The 16,402-nt window shown below is 51.7% G+C and overlaps 2 protein-coding genes and 1 non-coding gene across 4 annotated transcripts in view; 1 reads left to right on the top strand and 2 right to left on the bottom strand.

Annotated features, from left to right (window-relative positions):
* Window positions 1-7,834, bottom strand: part of PLS1 (plastin 1) — a 114,035-nt gene extending 106,201 nt beyond the window's left edge. Inside the window, exon 1 of the mRNA XM_066241278.1 lies at window positions 7,678-7,834. The gene's annotated coding sequence lies outside the window, so the exon portion shown is untranslated. The remainder of the gene's footprint in view (window positions 1-7,677) is intronic.
* Window positions 7,835-12,766: 4,932 nt separating this feature from the next.
* Window positions 12,767-12,842, bottom strand: TRNAN-GUU (transfer RNA asparagine (anticodon GUU)). Its single transcript has one exon. It is a non-coding gene; the product is annotated as a tRNA-Asn (tRNA).
* A 3,091-nt stretch (window positions 12,843-15,933) lies between these two features.
* Window positions 15,934-16,402, top strand: part of ATR (ATR serine/threonine kinase) — a 122,398-nt gene continuing 121,929 nt past the window's right edge. For both annotated transcript variants that reach the window (XM_066241020.1, XM_066241018.1), the window contains exon 1: window positions 15,934-16,155. In XM_066241020.1, coding sequence (XP_066097117.1) covers window positions 16,097-16,155 — 59 coding nt within the window. In that variant the 5' untranslated portion in view covers window positions 15,934-16,096. The remainder of the gene's footprint in view (window positions 16,156-16,402) is intronic.

Here is a 16,402-nt window from a genome sequence, read left to right as displayed (position 1 = left end):
ATGTAACCAGTTATCATCCAAATACTCTTATAGTTTTATAGCTCTGGATTGCTCAAAAGAGTAAATCATAAACATTTAGTTGACTATAAAGTCTGAAGTCCTCGTCCACAACTGGACTCTGTGAACAAACTATCTGTAAGTCTGCTAGAAAATAACACACTCCTGGCCCTGGCTGGTTGGCTCAGTGGTAGAGCGTCAGCCTGGTGTGTGGAAGTCCCATCCCGGGGTCGATTCCCGGTCAGGGCACACTGGAGAAGCACCCATCTGCTTTTCCACCCTTCCCCCTTCCCCTTCTCTCTCTCTCTCTCTCTCCATCTCTCTTTCTCTCTCTTTCCCTCTCGCAACCATAGCTCAGTTGGAGCAGGTTGGCCCCGGGTGCTGAGGATGGTTCCATGGCCTCCACCTCAGGCACTAAATAGCTCAGTTGCCAAACAACAGAGCAATGGCCCAGCTGGGCAGAGCATCACCTGGTTAGGGGCTTGCCAGGTGGGTCCAGGTTGGGGCACATGTGGGAATCTGTCTCTCTGCCTCCCCACTTCTCACTTAAGAAAAAAAAGAGAAAAGAACACACTTCTGATAAAACAAGTATAGAAGAAAACCTCTCCTGCTCATGATCACCCCAACTCTCCCGCCCTGCCGGTGTGGACGGGGCTGCTAAGCGGCGCCTCGTTTTTACGGAAGCCGTGCTCTCTGCTTCTCCCCAGAAAAGGCAAACAGGAACTTTCAGACATACATCGCAGTGCTGAAAAGAAAGATGACCCACGTTAACACAGGCCACCACTCTCAGGTGACTTCTGAGTCAGCACCACTTCCTGCAATCACGCTGTACAACCGTGTGACACGCAATAAACCCGAGTGTAGCACAAAGGCCACCTCCCCTCTCCCTGACGGCCACCACTTCCCGGAATCACGCTGTACGACCGTGTGACACGCAATAAACCCGAGTGTAGCACAAAGGCCACCTCCCCTCTCCCTGACGGCCACCACTTCCCGGAATCACGCTGTACAACCGTGTGACACGCAATAAACCCGAGTGTAGCACGAAGGCCACCTCCCCTCTCCCTGACGGCCACCACTTCCTGGAATCACAGATGGATTCAGAGCTTTGTTCAGGGACAGAGTCGGGTGACCTGAGTGAGCGATGGGCAGAGGCCAGAAGCAGGTGGCCTGTCCTCTCCTGGGAGCACAGACCCGGAGGATGCAGAACACCAGCTCAGGAGAAGGGGAAGGAGAAACAGGAAAAGGAAAGATGGCTCAGACAGCACAGGGAGGGAAGACCTTTCTCCCCTTCCTCCTCTCTCTCTCTCTCTCTCTCTCTCTCTCTCAAGTCCCATGAGAGGTGATGTTAGGCTCCTGTGGTGGTGGGGGTGGATGGTTAGCATTTCCTCAACAGCCAAGGGCCACTGATCCAATCTGGGGACCCGCTAGCCCTGCCTCTGAACCAGCTGTCCCTGATCTGGGGCCCTATCAGAGGTGTCTATCTACACACGCCTGCCTCCAAGTGCAACGAGTCCGCACAGACTCCGGAACTTCCTGACCTCGCTCAGGTCTGGATCCTTCCTTGCTTCTAGGACTGTGGTTCTCGGACCACAGTCCCAAGGCTTGGGATCAGGGTAAGGGTCAAGACTCACAGATGTGGGCCCTGGCTGGTTGGCTCGGTGGTAGAGCGTCAGCCTGGCGTGCAGGAGTCCCCGGTTCGATTCCCGGCCAGGGCACACAGGAGAAGCGCCCATCTGCTTCTCCACCCTCCACCCTCTCCTTCCTCTCTGTCTCTCTCTTCCCCTCCTGCAGCCAAGGCTCCACTGGAGCAAAGTTGGCCCGGGCGCTGAGGATGGCTCTGTGGCCTCTGCCTCAGGCGCTAGAATGGCTCTGGTCGCAACAGAGCAACGTCCCAGATGGGCAGAGCATCGCCCCCTGGTGGGCGTGCCGGGTGGATCCCGGTCGGGCGCATGCGGGAGTCTGTCTGACTGCCTCCCTGTTTCCAGCTTTGGAAAAAAATGCAAAAAAAAAAAAAGACTCACAGATGTCCCAGGGCTTCTAGCAGGCAGGGGGAAAAAAGTCCTTACAAACCTGGCCAGCCTAAAGGAGAATAAAAAATTACATAAAAACTAGAAAGGACACTTGGCTGCCTTAAGAGTCCTTAGGCTCATACGCAGGGTTCCCCACGCAGCCCCAATTCCATGTGTCTCCCGGATCACTCTACCAACTCACCTCTGTAACCCCAGTTCCTCCCGAAAGAGGGAGGGAGCCCAAGAGAACAGGCGTTATGGGGCTCCCAGATCAAGAGCTGCTGCCTCAGCCTCCACGAATGCTTCGAGAAAAAAAAGGACAGAAAGACTAAGAGACTAAGTGGAGTAATTAAAAAGAACAACAACAGAAAACAGAAGGACTCATCACTGTGGTGTTGTTTCTCAGATTGGAGTCTGGCTCATAGAATGCTGGGAGTTTCACCAGCCCAAGCCTGGGAGCCTTCTCGGCGGAGGCAGCCCAAGCATCTGTTAGGGGTTTACTACAGGTAATGTTTTGCATCTTGTGAAAGATATTTGATTAAGTTATTTAAGCTCTCTGTGCCTGGAGTCGGGAAGGGCTGGGATCCAAGCTCAGCCCAGCCACGTGCTCACCGTGGGACCTCAGAGATAGGATTTTTATCCAGGCCTCGGTTTTCTCATCTGGAAAATGGGAATAATAAACAACTGCATCGATCTCACAGGATGGAGTGCTCAGTACACTGGCCGTGAGAAAGACTCCTCACTACTGGTTACCAATATTACTATTATTATTTTCAGCACATTACATAAGAGTCATTTTATCCAGGATTGTGGTAGTAGGTAGCTCCAGATTTTAATACGTGGGCATTTTTTCTTTTTTTCATTTTTCCAAAGCTGGAAACGGGGAGGCAGTCAGACAAGAGTCCCGCATGCGCCCCGACCGGGATCCAACCGGGATCCACCTGGCACGCCCACCAGGGGGCAATGCTCTGCCCATCTGGAGCATCGCTCTGTTGCAACCAGAGCCATTCTAGCACCTGAGGCAGAGGCCACAGAGCCGTCCTCAGTGCCCGGGGCCAACTTTACTCCAATGGAGCCTCGGCTGCGGGAAGGGAAGAGACAGAGAGGAAGGAGAGGGGGAGGGGTGGAGAAGCAGATGGGTGCTTTTCCTGTGTGCCCTGGCCGGGAATCGAACCTGGGACTCCTGCACGCCAGGCTGACGCTCTACCGCTGAGCCAACCGGCCAGGGCCGGCATTTTTTTGAAGAGTATGTGATGTTGACATGTGGCTGTCCAATCAATTTTGACACAAGACATGATAAAAAAAAAAAAAGTCATCCCGCGTTCCCTGGCCAACCTTCCCTCGCCCCAGGAGCTGTGTCTCTCCCCTCAAGGGCTCTCCTCTCGGTATCTGCATGAGAAACAGCCGGTGGAAGAGGGGGACATGCCCTCCACTTGCTCCCTCAATGCTGAGTGCCCCGCCATAGGAAGGCTGTGTTTTGATTTGCAAAACGGCTATTTGCAACACCTGTTCCAACTAAACAAATATTCCAAACTGGGATTTGAGGTTCTGAGGGGTTGCCCTCTGGCTTGTTTTTCCAGGCTGAGAGTCTGAGCACAACACTCTCTCTCTCTCTCTCTCTCTCTCTCTCTCAACAGTTCCTGGGTCATCAACAACACGACCATCCCTCACCACATGCTGACAGTGTAGACTGTCTCTCCCAAATACACTCTCAGTCCGACGGCTTTGGGCCAGCCTGTGGATGTCATCTGCCCCCGACCACCTCAGCTATGGTGACCCTTCCAGACTCAACTCCTTCGCGTGCGGATTCCCAAAACCCCGCCTCACACCCTCCTCACTCTGTGCACTTAGCCTGGAAGAGATCCACCATCCTTTGCCTCATCTCTTCCAGTGACAAGCCATCTGCCCCTCGGCCACTAAGTTCCCCCTTTGGATTGGTCTCCGAGGGCTTTGGATCCACAAAATATTTCAAAGTGGGTCCTGGCCGGTTGGCTCAGCGGTAGAGTGTCGGCCTGGCGTGCGGGGGACCCGGGTTCGATTCCCGGCCAGGGCACATAGGAGAAGCGCCCATTTGCTTCTCCACCCCCCCCCCTTCCTCTCTGTCTCTCTCTTCCCCTCCCGCAGCCAAGGCTCCATTGGAGCAAAAATGGCCCAGGCACCCAAGCGCTGGGGATGGCTCCTTGGCCTCTGCCCCAGGCACTAGAGTGGCTCTGGTCGCGGCAGAGTGATGCCCCAGAGGGGCAGAGCATCGCCCCCTGGTGGGCGTGCCGGGTGGATCCCGGTCGGGCGCATGCGGGAGTCTGTCTGACTGTCTCTCCCCGTTTCCAGCTTCAGAAAAAAAAAATACAAAAAAAAAAATATTTCAAAGTGGACTGTCCTGCTGCCAATGCAACTTCCTCTTGGGGCCAACCACCTCAAAAAGTAAGGGTTCGTGCACCTGACCACTGTCGTGACGCAGTGGATAGAGAGGGCATCGACCCCAGGATGCTGAGGGGCACCGGCTGGAAACCCTGAGGTCACCAGGTTGAGCAAGGGCTTGCCGGCTTGCGCTCAGGATCGTCGACATGATCCAAGGCCGTGGCTTTAGTCCAAAGGTCAGTGGCTTGAAGCTCAAGGTCGCTGGCTTGAGCTAGGAGCCACTGGTTCACCTTGAGCACCTGCCCAGGTCAAGACAGTATGAGAAGCAGTCAATGAACAACTAAAGGAAAAGCAACTACAAGTTGATGCTTCTCATCTCTCTCTCTCTCAAAATAAATAAATAAATAAAGTAAGGGTCAGTGGAACAAGCATAGGGCTAGTAGCGAAGAGATGTAAGTAGAGGATCCGGCTACACCACGAGCTAGCTTAATTAAGCATACTTCAATTCCTCCTCTATATAACGAGGGAATGATGCGGATAATGTGGTACCTTACAGCTCTGAGATACTAAATGCCCACCCTCCCCATGTCAAAACAGAACACTTATATACTCATGCAATAACTATTGAGGGTCTACTACTGCCAAGCCTGGCATCGTGAGGGGTTCAAGACCAGCCCTTATCACCTAGAATGAGAAATAAGACAATTACATCAGTCACTGTAAAAAAAAACAGAAAGAAATAATGTCGTGATCGGAGGTACTTATCAGATAAAAAAGAAAAGCATGACCAGCCTGTTACCAACACAACAAGCCTGAAACTAAAGTAATTTTCAGCATGTCCTTCCCTCTCTGCATCTGGTCTTTCACCAGATGCCTTTTTCCCTTTACACCATTTCCTAAATCTGTGCTCTCCACTCTGCACTTAGCAGGCAGGCCTTGGGCAACACTCCTCCATGATGATTTGACCTCTGACCCCCAACACTTCAAGCTGGTGTGACTGGACGACTGTCCTGCTACAGATTCAAGGTGGCCTTCCCCAAATTACAGAACATACACAATCAAATCCCTTAAAAAAACCAAACAAACTGGCCCTGGCCGGTTGGCTCAGTGGTAGAGCGTCGACCTGGTGTGCAGAAGTCCCGGGTTCGATTACCGGCCAGGGCACACAGGAGAAGCGCCCATCTGCTTCTCCACCCCTCCCCCTCTCCTTCCTCTCTGTCTCTCTCTTCCCCTCCCACAGCCAAGGCTCCATTGGAGTAAAGATGGCCCCGGCGCTGGGGATGGCTTTGTGGCCTCTGCCCCAGGCGCTAGAGTGGCTCTGGTAGCAACAGAGCGACACCCAGGAGGGGCAGGGCATCGCCCCCTAGTGGGGCAGAGCGTCACCCCTGGTGGGCGTGTCGGGTGGATCCCGGTCGGGCACATGTGGGAGTCTGTCTGACTGTCTCTCCCCGTTTCCAGCTTCAGAAAAATACAAAACAAACAAACAAACAAAAAACAACAAACAAACTATCCACGCCTCTCATCCTCTCTCCCACAAACAGTGGCTGAGAATATACTTTGTACTTGGTGCTGGGTAGGATGTCTTGAGTCTAGACTAGAACCTCCCAGAGGTTTCGCATGGGCCAGGCCGAGAAGCTGGGCCTGTGCTGACATACAACAATTCAGAAATCGAAAGCCGGGGAATTCTCGCAGCACAGAGGGTAGCAGTCAACGCTAGAGGATTCAGAAGGTGGAGAACTGTTTTCTAGCCACAGTCATCAAAGCAAGTTTCTAGGAAGAAGTCACATCTGAACTCCTTACTCCCAGCACTGTGGGCAGGACCTCACGCAGGGAGGCACACAGGTATTCTGGCCCAAGGGCCCAAAGTGACGGAGACAAGGAAGGAAGGCAGTGTCAAGACCAGCAAATGGTTAGTTAGGTCAGCGTTGGGAGAGGGGATCCTTTTTTTTTTTTTAAGAGAGGATACCTTTTCAAAGAACTGTACAAGGTTACTGGAAAGTTTAGTAGCAGGAATAACTATCTGCTTCAGCCAGACCACACAGTGTAAAAGATGAGGATCTTTAACAATCTAACCAGACTGTGAAGAGAGAGTAACAGCAGAGCTCTGGAAATCAGAAAACTGTGGGGTTCTGTCTCCACCCCCGCGCCCCCCCCAGCTTCGCCAAGGAGGGGTTCCGGGGAGGCCACCGCAAGTCATTTAACCTGGCTGGTCTCAGTTTTCTCATTTGTAAACTGAAGCAGCTGAACCTCTGACCTGTAAGGTCTCTAGCGTTCAAACCTAAACCTACTGTATATTATTTCTGCCATTAAAACATTCATCATGGGCTGGGGGGGGGGGGTATGGAGGGAAAGGCTATCTGTATTCCCTTTCCATGAGGTTTCTCTCCCTGAACTAAACATGTCTTTTCCCTAAACGTTTTAATTCTATGCATATGCCTCCTCCCACATCATAAATGTAACAACCTAATATTCAGCGTGTATGTGTGTGTGTGTTTATGGTTCACAGAAACCATAGGTTACTCAAGAAAGGTGTGCCGCACAACCTTCCCCTTGTAACCAACACCGCAGCCCCAGGGCAAAACGTCTCCGCAGGAGCCACACAATGTGACAGGGTACATACACAAAGGAGAAAGAAAAAGGGCGACCTCTGTTACTCACCTAGGCCAGTTCCTTTCCAAAGCCTGAAATAACAGTAACGTAGAAAAGGGGGGGAGGGATCTTAAATTTTAGAAAGTTTCTACTTTCTATAAATAAATAAATAAATAAATAAATAAATAAATAAATAAATAAATAAAATGCAGCGAACATGCAGAAAGTTTTTGGCGCTGAAATTGATTGAAAAGTTTACTTTTTCGATGGCGCATCCGTCAGCAGGCGCGCACCGCTCCTGGAAAGGCAGAGAACCGGCACCGCGAGCGCGACTCGCTCCGACCCTATCGATCCTCTCTGCACCAAAAGGCCTCCGGCACCGAGCCCGACCCAGAAGGCGAGCGCAGCAGACTGGGTCGGAACGCGCCGGCGGCCGCCGCCCACCCAGGTGGAAGGGAGCGAGTTCCCGAGACGCGGAAGGGCGCGCAGGGGGCGGCACGCAGCTCCCGGGCCGGCCGGGCCAGCGAGCAGCAGGGGCGCACACCTTGGCACCTGTGCGCCCCCAGCCTGCGCGCCTCGGGCAGGAGCGCGCACCGCCCCGCGCGCTGGGGACCCCCGGCACCGACGCCCTCCAGCCGCGACCACGCGGAGGGAGCTCGTCTCCGGCCTCGGCGCCCAGCCCTGCTTCCCGGGCACCCCGCGCCGCTACCCCCGCACCTACCGCGTCCCGCCGGTGCCCGCAGCTCCGCTCTGCGGCTGCCTGGCTGCGCTCGCCCGGCTGCCGCGCTCGCGCCTCTGCGCATGCCCGCCCGACACCCAGGCCGGCACGCGGGTAATCCACCTGCCGGGTTTTGGCTGCGGCTCCCGGGGACGACGACCCGAGTCGCAGTGCCCGGTTCAGCAGGAGGGTGCTGGGAGGGGCGAGGGGACCCGCGTTCTCCCGGCCGCCCGGTTACGCAGGACGCACGCTCCTCCCCGCCGCTGGGGGACCACCTCCAGCGGTTTGCTAAGCCGATGACCCCGCACCCGGAGTTTCCCACTCAAGTAGGGCGTAGGGAGGAGGCCCAGCAGTGGGCACGCCTAACATTTTTCTATGGAGAGACCGCTGCTACCAGACCCCGGCGTGCCATGCACGACGCTTTATGAACCAGGGGGCTAGAGAAAAGGGTGACATTTTCTCTCCCCCAACACTTTCTGGGATTTCACAAAACGCTTCCTCGTCACTTGACAGAGCCACACCTGCTTTAAAAATAAGTAACTACACCTCACACGCAAACAAAGGTGGGCTATTTTCCTTCTGCGTGTGAGTCACGGAAATGGAATGCAGCCCCGGGAGTTCTCACATGGTTTGTAGTAGCGTCATCTAGTCTTGTCACTTCAGCTCTGTCCCCGGCAACGGGGCGGGGGTGGGGGGGTCCTATTTTGCTGCCCTTTTTTTTTTTTTTTTTTTTCCTGAAGGTGGAAACAGGGAGAGACAGTCAAGACAGACTCCCGCATGCGCCCGACCGGGATCCACCCGGCACGCCCACCAGGGGCGACGCTCTGCCCACCAGGGGGCGATGCTCTGCCCATCCTGGGCGTCGCCATGTTGCGACCAGAGCCAATCTAGCGCCTGGGGCAGAGGCCACAGAACCATCCCCAGCGCCCGGGCCATCTTTGCTCCAATGGAGCCCTGGCTGCGGGAGGGTAAGAGAGAGACAGAGAGGAAGGCGCGGCGGAGGGGTGGAGAAGCAAATGGGCGCTTCTCCTATGTGCCCTGGCCGGGAATCGAATTGCTGCCCTTTTAACTCACTGCCCCCCCCCCTCACTGCCTAGCACATTTCTGGGTACAAAACAGGTACCCAAGAAATCCTGAGATGGTTATCAGTGGGGCTGCAGAGAGACCGTAAGGAAGAAGGATGCTGAAGTTATTTTAGGAACCCAGAGGAACTGATAAGAAATTAAATATGGAAGTACATGGGCCAAGTTTGGGGATGATAAGGATTTTTCCTTGCCTTCCACCTAGAAAAATCGGTGGATTTAGTATGCTTATAGGAGCCCAGATATGCAGAAGGAATTGAGTAGGCAAGCTGTCACAAAAGCTTTCTGTGTGTGTGTGTGTGTGAGAGAGAGAGAGGGATAGATAGGGTCAGACAGAAAAAGAGAGCGATGAGAAGCGTCAATTCTTTGTTGTGGCTCTTTTGTCTCCTTAGTTGTTCATGGGTTGCTCTCTCTTATGTGCCTTGGTGGGGAGGCGTTGGGAGGCTACAGCAGAGCTGGCAACCCCTTGCTCAAGCCAGCGAACTTGGGCTCAGGCCAGCAACCTCGGGTTTTGAACCTGGGTCCTCTAGCATTCCAGTCCAAAGCTCTATCCACTGCACCACCGCCTGATCAGGCGAAAGATTTCTTAACCTAAACACACGTCTGCCACACAAGCCAGCCATTCCGTTTGTGAATGAAAAAGGGGGCTTTAATAAAGCTGACAAGTCCAGTACCAGCAAGTAGCCTCACAGGGTGATCTGATCATAAACTCTTAAATGGGCATAGTGCATAGTCCCCCCCACCCCCACCCAGGAATGTAACTTTTTCAGTAAAAGGTCTATCTTCGCCTTAAGCAAAACCCTGTCTGGTTATTCTTAAGCACCTAAATTAACATGCTTTTGAAATGCCAGTGTATTCCTCTCTTTTTCAGACGCCCTCTGAAGCAACCAGCCTCAAGAAAGCCATAATCTTGTTGACTACCCTGTTATCAAATCCCGAATCCCTGTTTTTCTCTCCCCCACCTCCATGTAATCTTCCTTCCCTTCCCTTCTTTTTTTTTTTTTGGTATTTTTCTGAAGCTGGAAACGGGGAGAAACAGTCAGACAGACTCCCGCATGCGCCCGACCAGGATCCACCCGGCACGCCCACCAGGGGGCCACGCTCTGCCCACCAGGGGGCAATGTTCTGCCCCTCCAGGGCGTCGCTCTGCCGCGACCAGAGCCACTCTAGCGCCTGGGGCAGAGGCCAAGGAGCCATCCCCAGCGCCTGGGCCATCTTTGCTCCAATGGAGTCTTGGCTTCGGGAGGGGAAGAGAGAGACAGAGAGGAAGGAGAGGGGGAGGGGTGGAGAAGCAGATGGGCGCTTCTCCTGTGTGCCCTGGCCGGGAATCGAACCCAGGACTTCTGCACGCCAGGCCGACGCTCTACCACTGAGCCAACCGGCCAGGGCTCTGGAAAGTACTCATTGTGCCACTCGACATTTACGGAAGACCTGCAGGAGTTCTTGTTTTTGCTAACAGACAGAAATATGGAGAGGGTCTTTGCTTTTGGGGTGGGTGGGGGGAGAGAAAAGCGAGCAAGGCGTTCAGCGTTGAGTTCAGACCTTCCCAACTCGAGGGAAGTGTGGTGTACCCCTGGAGCCAAGACTGGTGCCACCAAGCTCCCCCTCTGGGTACCACACTCAGCATCTCAGCCCCGAGAGCTGCCTCAGGCTCTGAACTGTGTCTGTCAGCATCTGTGCTGAATGCATCTCAGTCTGTCTTGGGCATCGTGAGCAAGACTGTCCCAGGGTCTCAGAAAATAAAATGAGAAAATGAATACTAGGAAACTGAAGTACAGAAATCTTAGTAAAAAGTACAGAACACTTTTAACCTTTGGGTGGACCTTCCCCAGCAGGACTCAAACCCCAGAAGATGTTAGCTTTAGCGTGACCCTGGAAAGAATCAAGCATATAGGTTATTTTGGGGGACTCCGGGAATGCTCAACACATTTTTCCATATAAATTAATGGTGTTTGTTTCTTTGCTTTACTTTGTTTTGACTTGCAAAAGCTTTCACAGAAAGGCTCTGCTTTTGGATAGTGGGGAGAAAGCCTGTCTTTCGGAAATGATGGCATATTGAAATAATGGGAAGTGATGGGCTAGCCAGTGACAGATACAGGGCTGTGGTCTGCCCCACTCTGTCCTTGGGTCCTTCCTGGAAAGCCAAAATTACGTTTCCCAGGTTCACCCGTCGTTAGGGCTCCGGGTACTAGATTTAGGCTCTACCAAGCCCTGTGAGACCTGGCAGGAAGCCGAAGTGTGAGAGAGAGGCAGGGCGTGTTCCTCTGTCCCGCTGTTTTCAGAGTCAGCACCTGCCTAGGCAGGAAATCTGGGGGCTTCTTGAACTCCAATGACTCTGTAGATTTTCTGCATCTCATCTTGAACCTTTTTGTTCTTAAACTAGCCAAAGGGACTCCGTTCCTGAAAAATGCACTGTCCATCTGAGAAGAAGCAACCTGTCTTACTCAAAAATAATCAGGAAATAAAATGAGAAAATGAATACTAGGAAACTGAAGTACAGAAATCTTAGTAAAAAGTACAGAACACTTTTAACCTTTGGGTGGACCTTCCCCAGCAGGACTCAAACCCCAGAAGCTGTAAAGAAAAAGATGTGATCCTTTCTGCCTCAACTACCTGTAAATCACCCATTCTCACTTCTGAAATCTAATGCTTTGCCCCCCACCCCCACCCCCACCCCCACGCTTTTCTCCTCTGTCTGAAAATTTCACCTATACCCAATGTTGCCTCACTATCTTTGGAATTCTCATGCATATGTGAATTCCCCAAGCACGTTAAAATTGTGATGTTCCTCCTGCTAAAAAGAAAAAAGTAAAAAAAGAAAGGGAGGGAGAAAGGAAGGAAACCTCTTTCCTCCACTTTTATTTCTGTAGCAGAACTAATAGGAGGATAAGAGCAGATGACACAGATGAAGTATTTTCAGTAAAGTCAAAGTACAATGATCGCAAGTGCAAATTAATCATTGCCACTCAAACCAACTGGATAGCATCTCAGTGTCATACTTAACAATAGGGATGACAATAATTCATTGCTAAGGTAGAAATCTCTTGCGCACGCGAGAAAGCAGTCCCATTCCTGATTCCTGGTTCCTCCCCAAATGGAGTGGAGTCCTAGTTCTATAGCACACAGCCTTAGGAGATGTGAAACCGCTACATGAACTGGATAACAAGTAGCTTTCCTTTCGAATTTCTCAAATATTATTAGTTTCCCTACTGAGAACTAGATGTTTTTTGTAATTTGGTTTTGTTTTTTTTTTGGCAGTGTTTCTACTACATGAGACACATGTGTTTTTGCTATTTGGCTATACAGGTCCACTTATTCTGCTTTATTTAGTTTCAGCATGTTGACTGCTATTTGAGGCTTTATTCACTCAAAGCCAATGGACTTGTGCCCTTTTTTTTCTTTTTTTTTTTTTTATACCTGTCAATCTGTTTGACAATATTCAATACCTAGTCATGTTGTTGATGCAGGGGAATGGCACAATTGTATTTGGGGTTTGAAAAGACTGCTCTCTCTGCTGTATAGAACATTTCCACAGAATATCAGCATTGACTAGAAAAAAATTTTTTTTCCTAATTATTAAACATGCAAACTATTCAATAATGAAGGTGTATTTTGAAGTTCATTTTGGGTGGAAAAAGGAACCTGTCAAATTGTATTTTTTTATCTCACTTTTTAAAAATATTTATTTATTTATTTATTTATTTGCATTTTTCTGAAGCTGGAAACGGAGAGGCAGTCAGACAGACTCCCGCATGCGCCTGACCGGGATCCACCCGGCACGCCCACCAGGGGGCGATGCTCTGCCCACCAGGGGGCGATGCTCTGCCCATGGGAGGGGTTGCTCTGTTGCGACCAGAGCCACTCTAGCGCCTGAGGCAGAGGCCACAGAGCCATCCTCAGCGCCCGGGCCATCTTTGCTCCAATGGAGCCTTGGCTGTGGGAGGGGAAGAGAGAGACAGAGAGGAAGGAGAGGGGGAGGGGTGGAGAAGCAAATGGGCGCTTCTCCTGTGTGCCCTGGCCGGGAATCGAACCCGGGACCTCAGCACAACAGGCCGGCGCTCTACCATTGAGCCAACCGGCCAGGGCCTTTATCTCACTTTTAAAGGATTTCTATTTTAATGTTTGCTTTGTGATGCTAATGATACAGTAGAATATTGACCTAATACCACAAACGAAGTTAAAAAAAAAACACAAAAAATCCAATGCATTATTAATGGGACTTGCAGAGCTGGGCTGCAAAGAGTTTGGGTATTTGACAGCGAAACCTAACGGTCTCGGTCTCATTTGAGTTGTAGTGCCACCTAGTGGTCATTCCAATCGCAAAAGTTCCAGGAGGAACTAACTTTCCGTTTCAGATGGAGTGCCGCAGTTTCCTGATCTCCCTGTGGAGCAGATAGGACTTCTCCCGTCCTTATCTTTCCAGTGCATAGTATTTCTATATTTCTTTTGGCATTCGTTAAATTTTTCTTTGCTTTAAATTTTCTGGGTTACTATATCCTTTCTACACCCGCAGATTGTACAGATAGGACTTGAAAGGGACTTTGTCTTGCTCACCTTTGTGTCACAGAAGAACCGGACACAACGTCTGGCACAAAAAATACCTTTTTGAATTAAATTGGGCTCCCAATATATTGTTTCTAACGTTTGTTCTAATTCAGCCTTTTACAATGACAATGCTATTCAGCCATTGCCTCTCATGTCATATTGTAATTTATTTTTATTTTTGCCACAGGAGAGTGGGAACGCAGTCCCCTGTGACCACAAATCACGCAGTCCAGTTTCCCACATTTGTGGAAATCACAGTTCGTGGTTATGGTATCTCCTCTGCCAAGTTAGTATTAACAATGTGATTTTTACAATCTTTCTTCATATGATCCAAAATCAACACCTAACATTTGTTACTTTTTTAGTTGATAAACTGTTTTTCAACCTAAGCTTTAAAAAATATTTTTTTATACATTTTGGGATATGTTAACCATACAGATACAAATAGTAATATAACACCCACCCAAATAGAGCAAATATTAAACTTGTCATAATTAATTCAGATCCTCTTAAATGAAAACCCTCACAGGTATGTTGAAACCTCATAATTTCATTCTTCTGCAGTTAATGTATATCTTCCCAACCCTTATATATACATATATACTCTTAGAATATATGTATGTATGCATAACTCACACAAAGTATTTATTTTGTGGTTTTATGTTTTTGGGTTTTTTTAAATTGATTTTAACGAGAGGAAAGGAGAGAGAAAGAGAGAGGGACAGGAACATCCATTTCTTCCTGTACATGCCCTGACCAAGGATCAAACTGGTAACCTCTGTTTCCGGATAAAGCTCGAACCAACCAAGCTATCTGGCCAGGACTTTGTGTGTGTGTGTGTGTGTGTGTGGTGATTTTAGAATGATATGTAAGTGGTACACTATTATGTACTCCTTTGCAATTTGCAACATCATTTTCAGGATTTTTCTTGGTTAGCACATGTTGCATAATGCATTCATTCTAACTATGGAATGATATTCAAGCGTATGACCCTACCACCTCTTATTTCATCTTATAAAGTATATATTATTTATCCCATTTAGAGGTGAAACGCTGAAGTACAGAGAGGTTAAGTAACTTGACCTAGGTAACACAGTTTCTGAAAATGGAATGAGAACTTGTGCATGGTCTCTAATTCCTAATCCTAGGATCTTTCCACTGTATCATTCAACTATTTAACAAATATTTACTGAACACCAACTATGTGCCAGGCCGTGATGTAGGTTCCTGGGTATCTAAGTAGAGAAGATCCTACTCTCAAGGAGCCTATATCCTAATTACCGGAGACAGTCAATAGAATAGTATGCAACACAGCACTTGGTTCTGGTTCTAGTGCTGTGAAGAAAAAGAAAGCAGGTGGAGGGGAAGAGTGGCATTTCAGCGCTCTCTGGTGGCGCTCAAGCAAATACCTGAAGACGAGCGACGAGAGAGGGGCGTTCAAGGTCAAGGCAAGGGGTTCAACAAATGCCAACTCCCTGAGGCAGAAGCATATATGGTTATCATTCCATAACTTTGATATTTGTCTTCTTTTTAGATACTGTATCCAAACTCCATGTGCAAAGAACACGTGGAAGCCCACTGCGCGGCTGTGCCTGCTTACACGCACACTTTTTTTTTTTTTTTTCCAAATTTTTTATTTATTTATTTATTTTTTCATTTTTCTGAAGGTGGAAACAGGGAGAGACAGTCAGACAGACTCCCGCATGCGCCCGACCGGGATCCACCCGGCACGCCCACCAGGGGCGACGCTCTGCCCACCAGGGGGCGATGCTCTGCCCATCCTGGGCGTCGCCATGTTGCGACCAGAGCCACTCTAGCGCCTGGGGCAGAGGCCACAGAGCCATCCCCAGCGCCCGGGCCATCTTTGCTCCAATGGAGCCTTGGCTGCGGGAGGGTAAGAGAGAGACAGAGAGGAAAGCGCGGCGGAGGGGTGGAGAAGCAAATGGGCGCTTCTCCTGTGTGCCCTGGCCGGGAATTGAACCCGGGTCCTCCGCACGCTAGGCCGACGCTCTACCGCTGAGCCAACCGGCCAGGGCCACACGCACACTTTTGACATGTTAACGGTCTCCCGGTGATGGGTTGGGTTGGGCCGGAACATGTCTCCAGACAGAATCCACAGATGGACTGGAGGCGCCCCTTAAGATGGCAACGCAGCACTGCTGCTCACCGGAGGAGAGACCTGGACACACAGCTCGACCCCCTTTCTGTATATGAAAGACTGGGGAAATCTTCCAGGACACCCGGGTGACAGAAGCTAGAAAAGCTGTGGAAACAGAAAGGGCAGGGAAGAGCCCCCTTCTGCACCGTGCGTCAGAAAAGCTGCCGAGAGAGGGAGAGGAACACGAGGATACTCAGCCTGGGTTCTCGTCTTGGCTCTGACCCCGCGGGACTAGCTCGGTTCCCAGGTGTGTGACGCGGAGTCCAGCCGGTGTGCCTCCTCGCACCCGGGAGCGGCTGTGCCGAGTGTTTCCCTGCGGGAGCTAAGGAGCAGCGCGCCCCGGCCCCGCCCACCCGCTGTGAGGCCCCGCCCACTATGAGGCCCCGCCTCGAGCCCCGCCCACCCCGCGCGCCTTCCCTGCCGGAAGCCGCCGGGGAAGCCCGCCCTGCGCGTGCGCCCGCGCAAACCCCCTCGGCGCAGAGGGGCGGGTCTGGCGCGCGCAGCCGCCGCGGCTTTCAGGAGGAGGTTTGAACTCCGCGAGGCCCCGTCGGGCGCCGCTCCTTCCCGGCAGAGACGCGGCCGTGGGGCCGCCGCGAGCCCGCCTGCGCGCCGTGGACGGTCCTCGCGCCGCCTCAGCATGGGCGAGCCCGGCCTGGAGCTGGCGTCCATGATCCCCGCCTTGCGGGAGCTGGGCAGGTAGGCCGGCCGGCCGTCGCGGTCCTCACGTGGGGGTCCCTTCCCCGTCCGCACGCGCGCTCGTCCGGCCTCGGAGGCGGCGGCCCGGGGCTCCCCGCCCGGCCCGGTGGGAGCGCTCGCGCGGGAGTGGCTGTTCAGCGCTCCGCGTAGACCCAGAGCTCCGGTGCGGGGAGAATCGGCCACCGGCTCTGGTTCTGGTTCCGGTTCTGCGCGCGGCAGCCCGCTCCTCCCGGGGGGCGGTGGGGAG

The sequence above is a fragment of the Saccopteryx bilineata genome, chromosome 8, assembly GCF_036850765.1.
Source record: "Saccopteryx bilineata isolate mSacBil1 chromosome 8, mSacBil1_pri_phased_curated, whole genome shotgun sequence".
Taxonomy (NCBI): Eukaryota; Metazoa; Chordata; class Mammalia; order Chiroptera; family Emballonuridae; genus Saccopteryx; species Saccopteryx bilineata.
The sequence above is the reverse complement of the archived record's forward strand: the minus strand, read 5'-3'. Positions and strand labels throughout refer to the sequence as shown.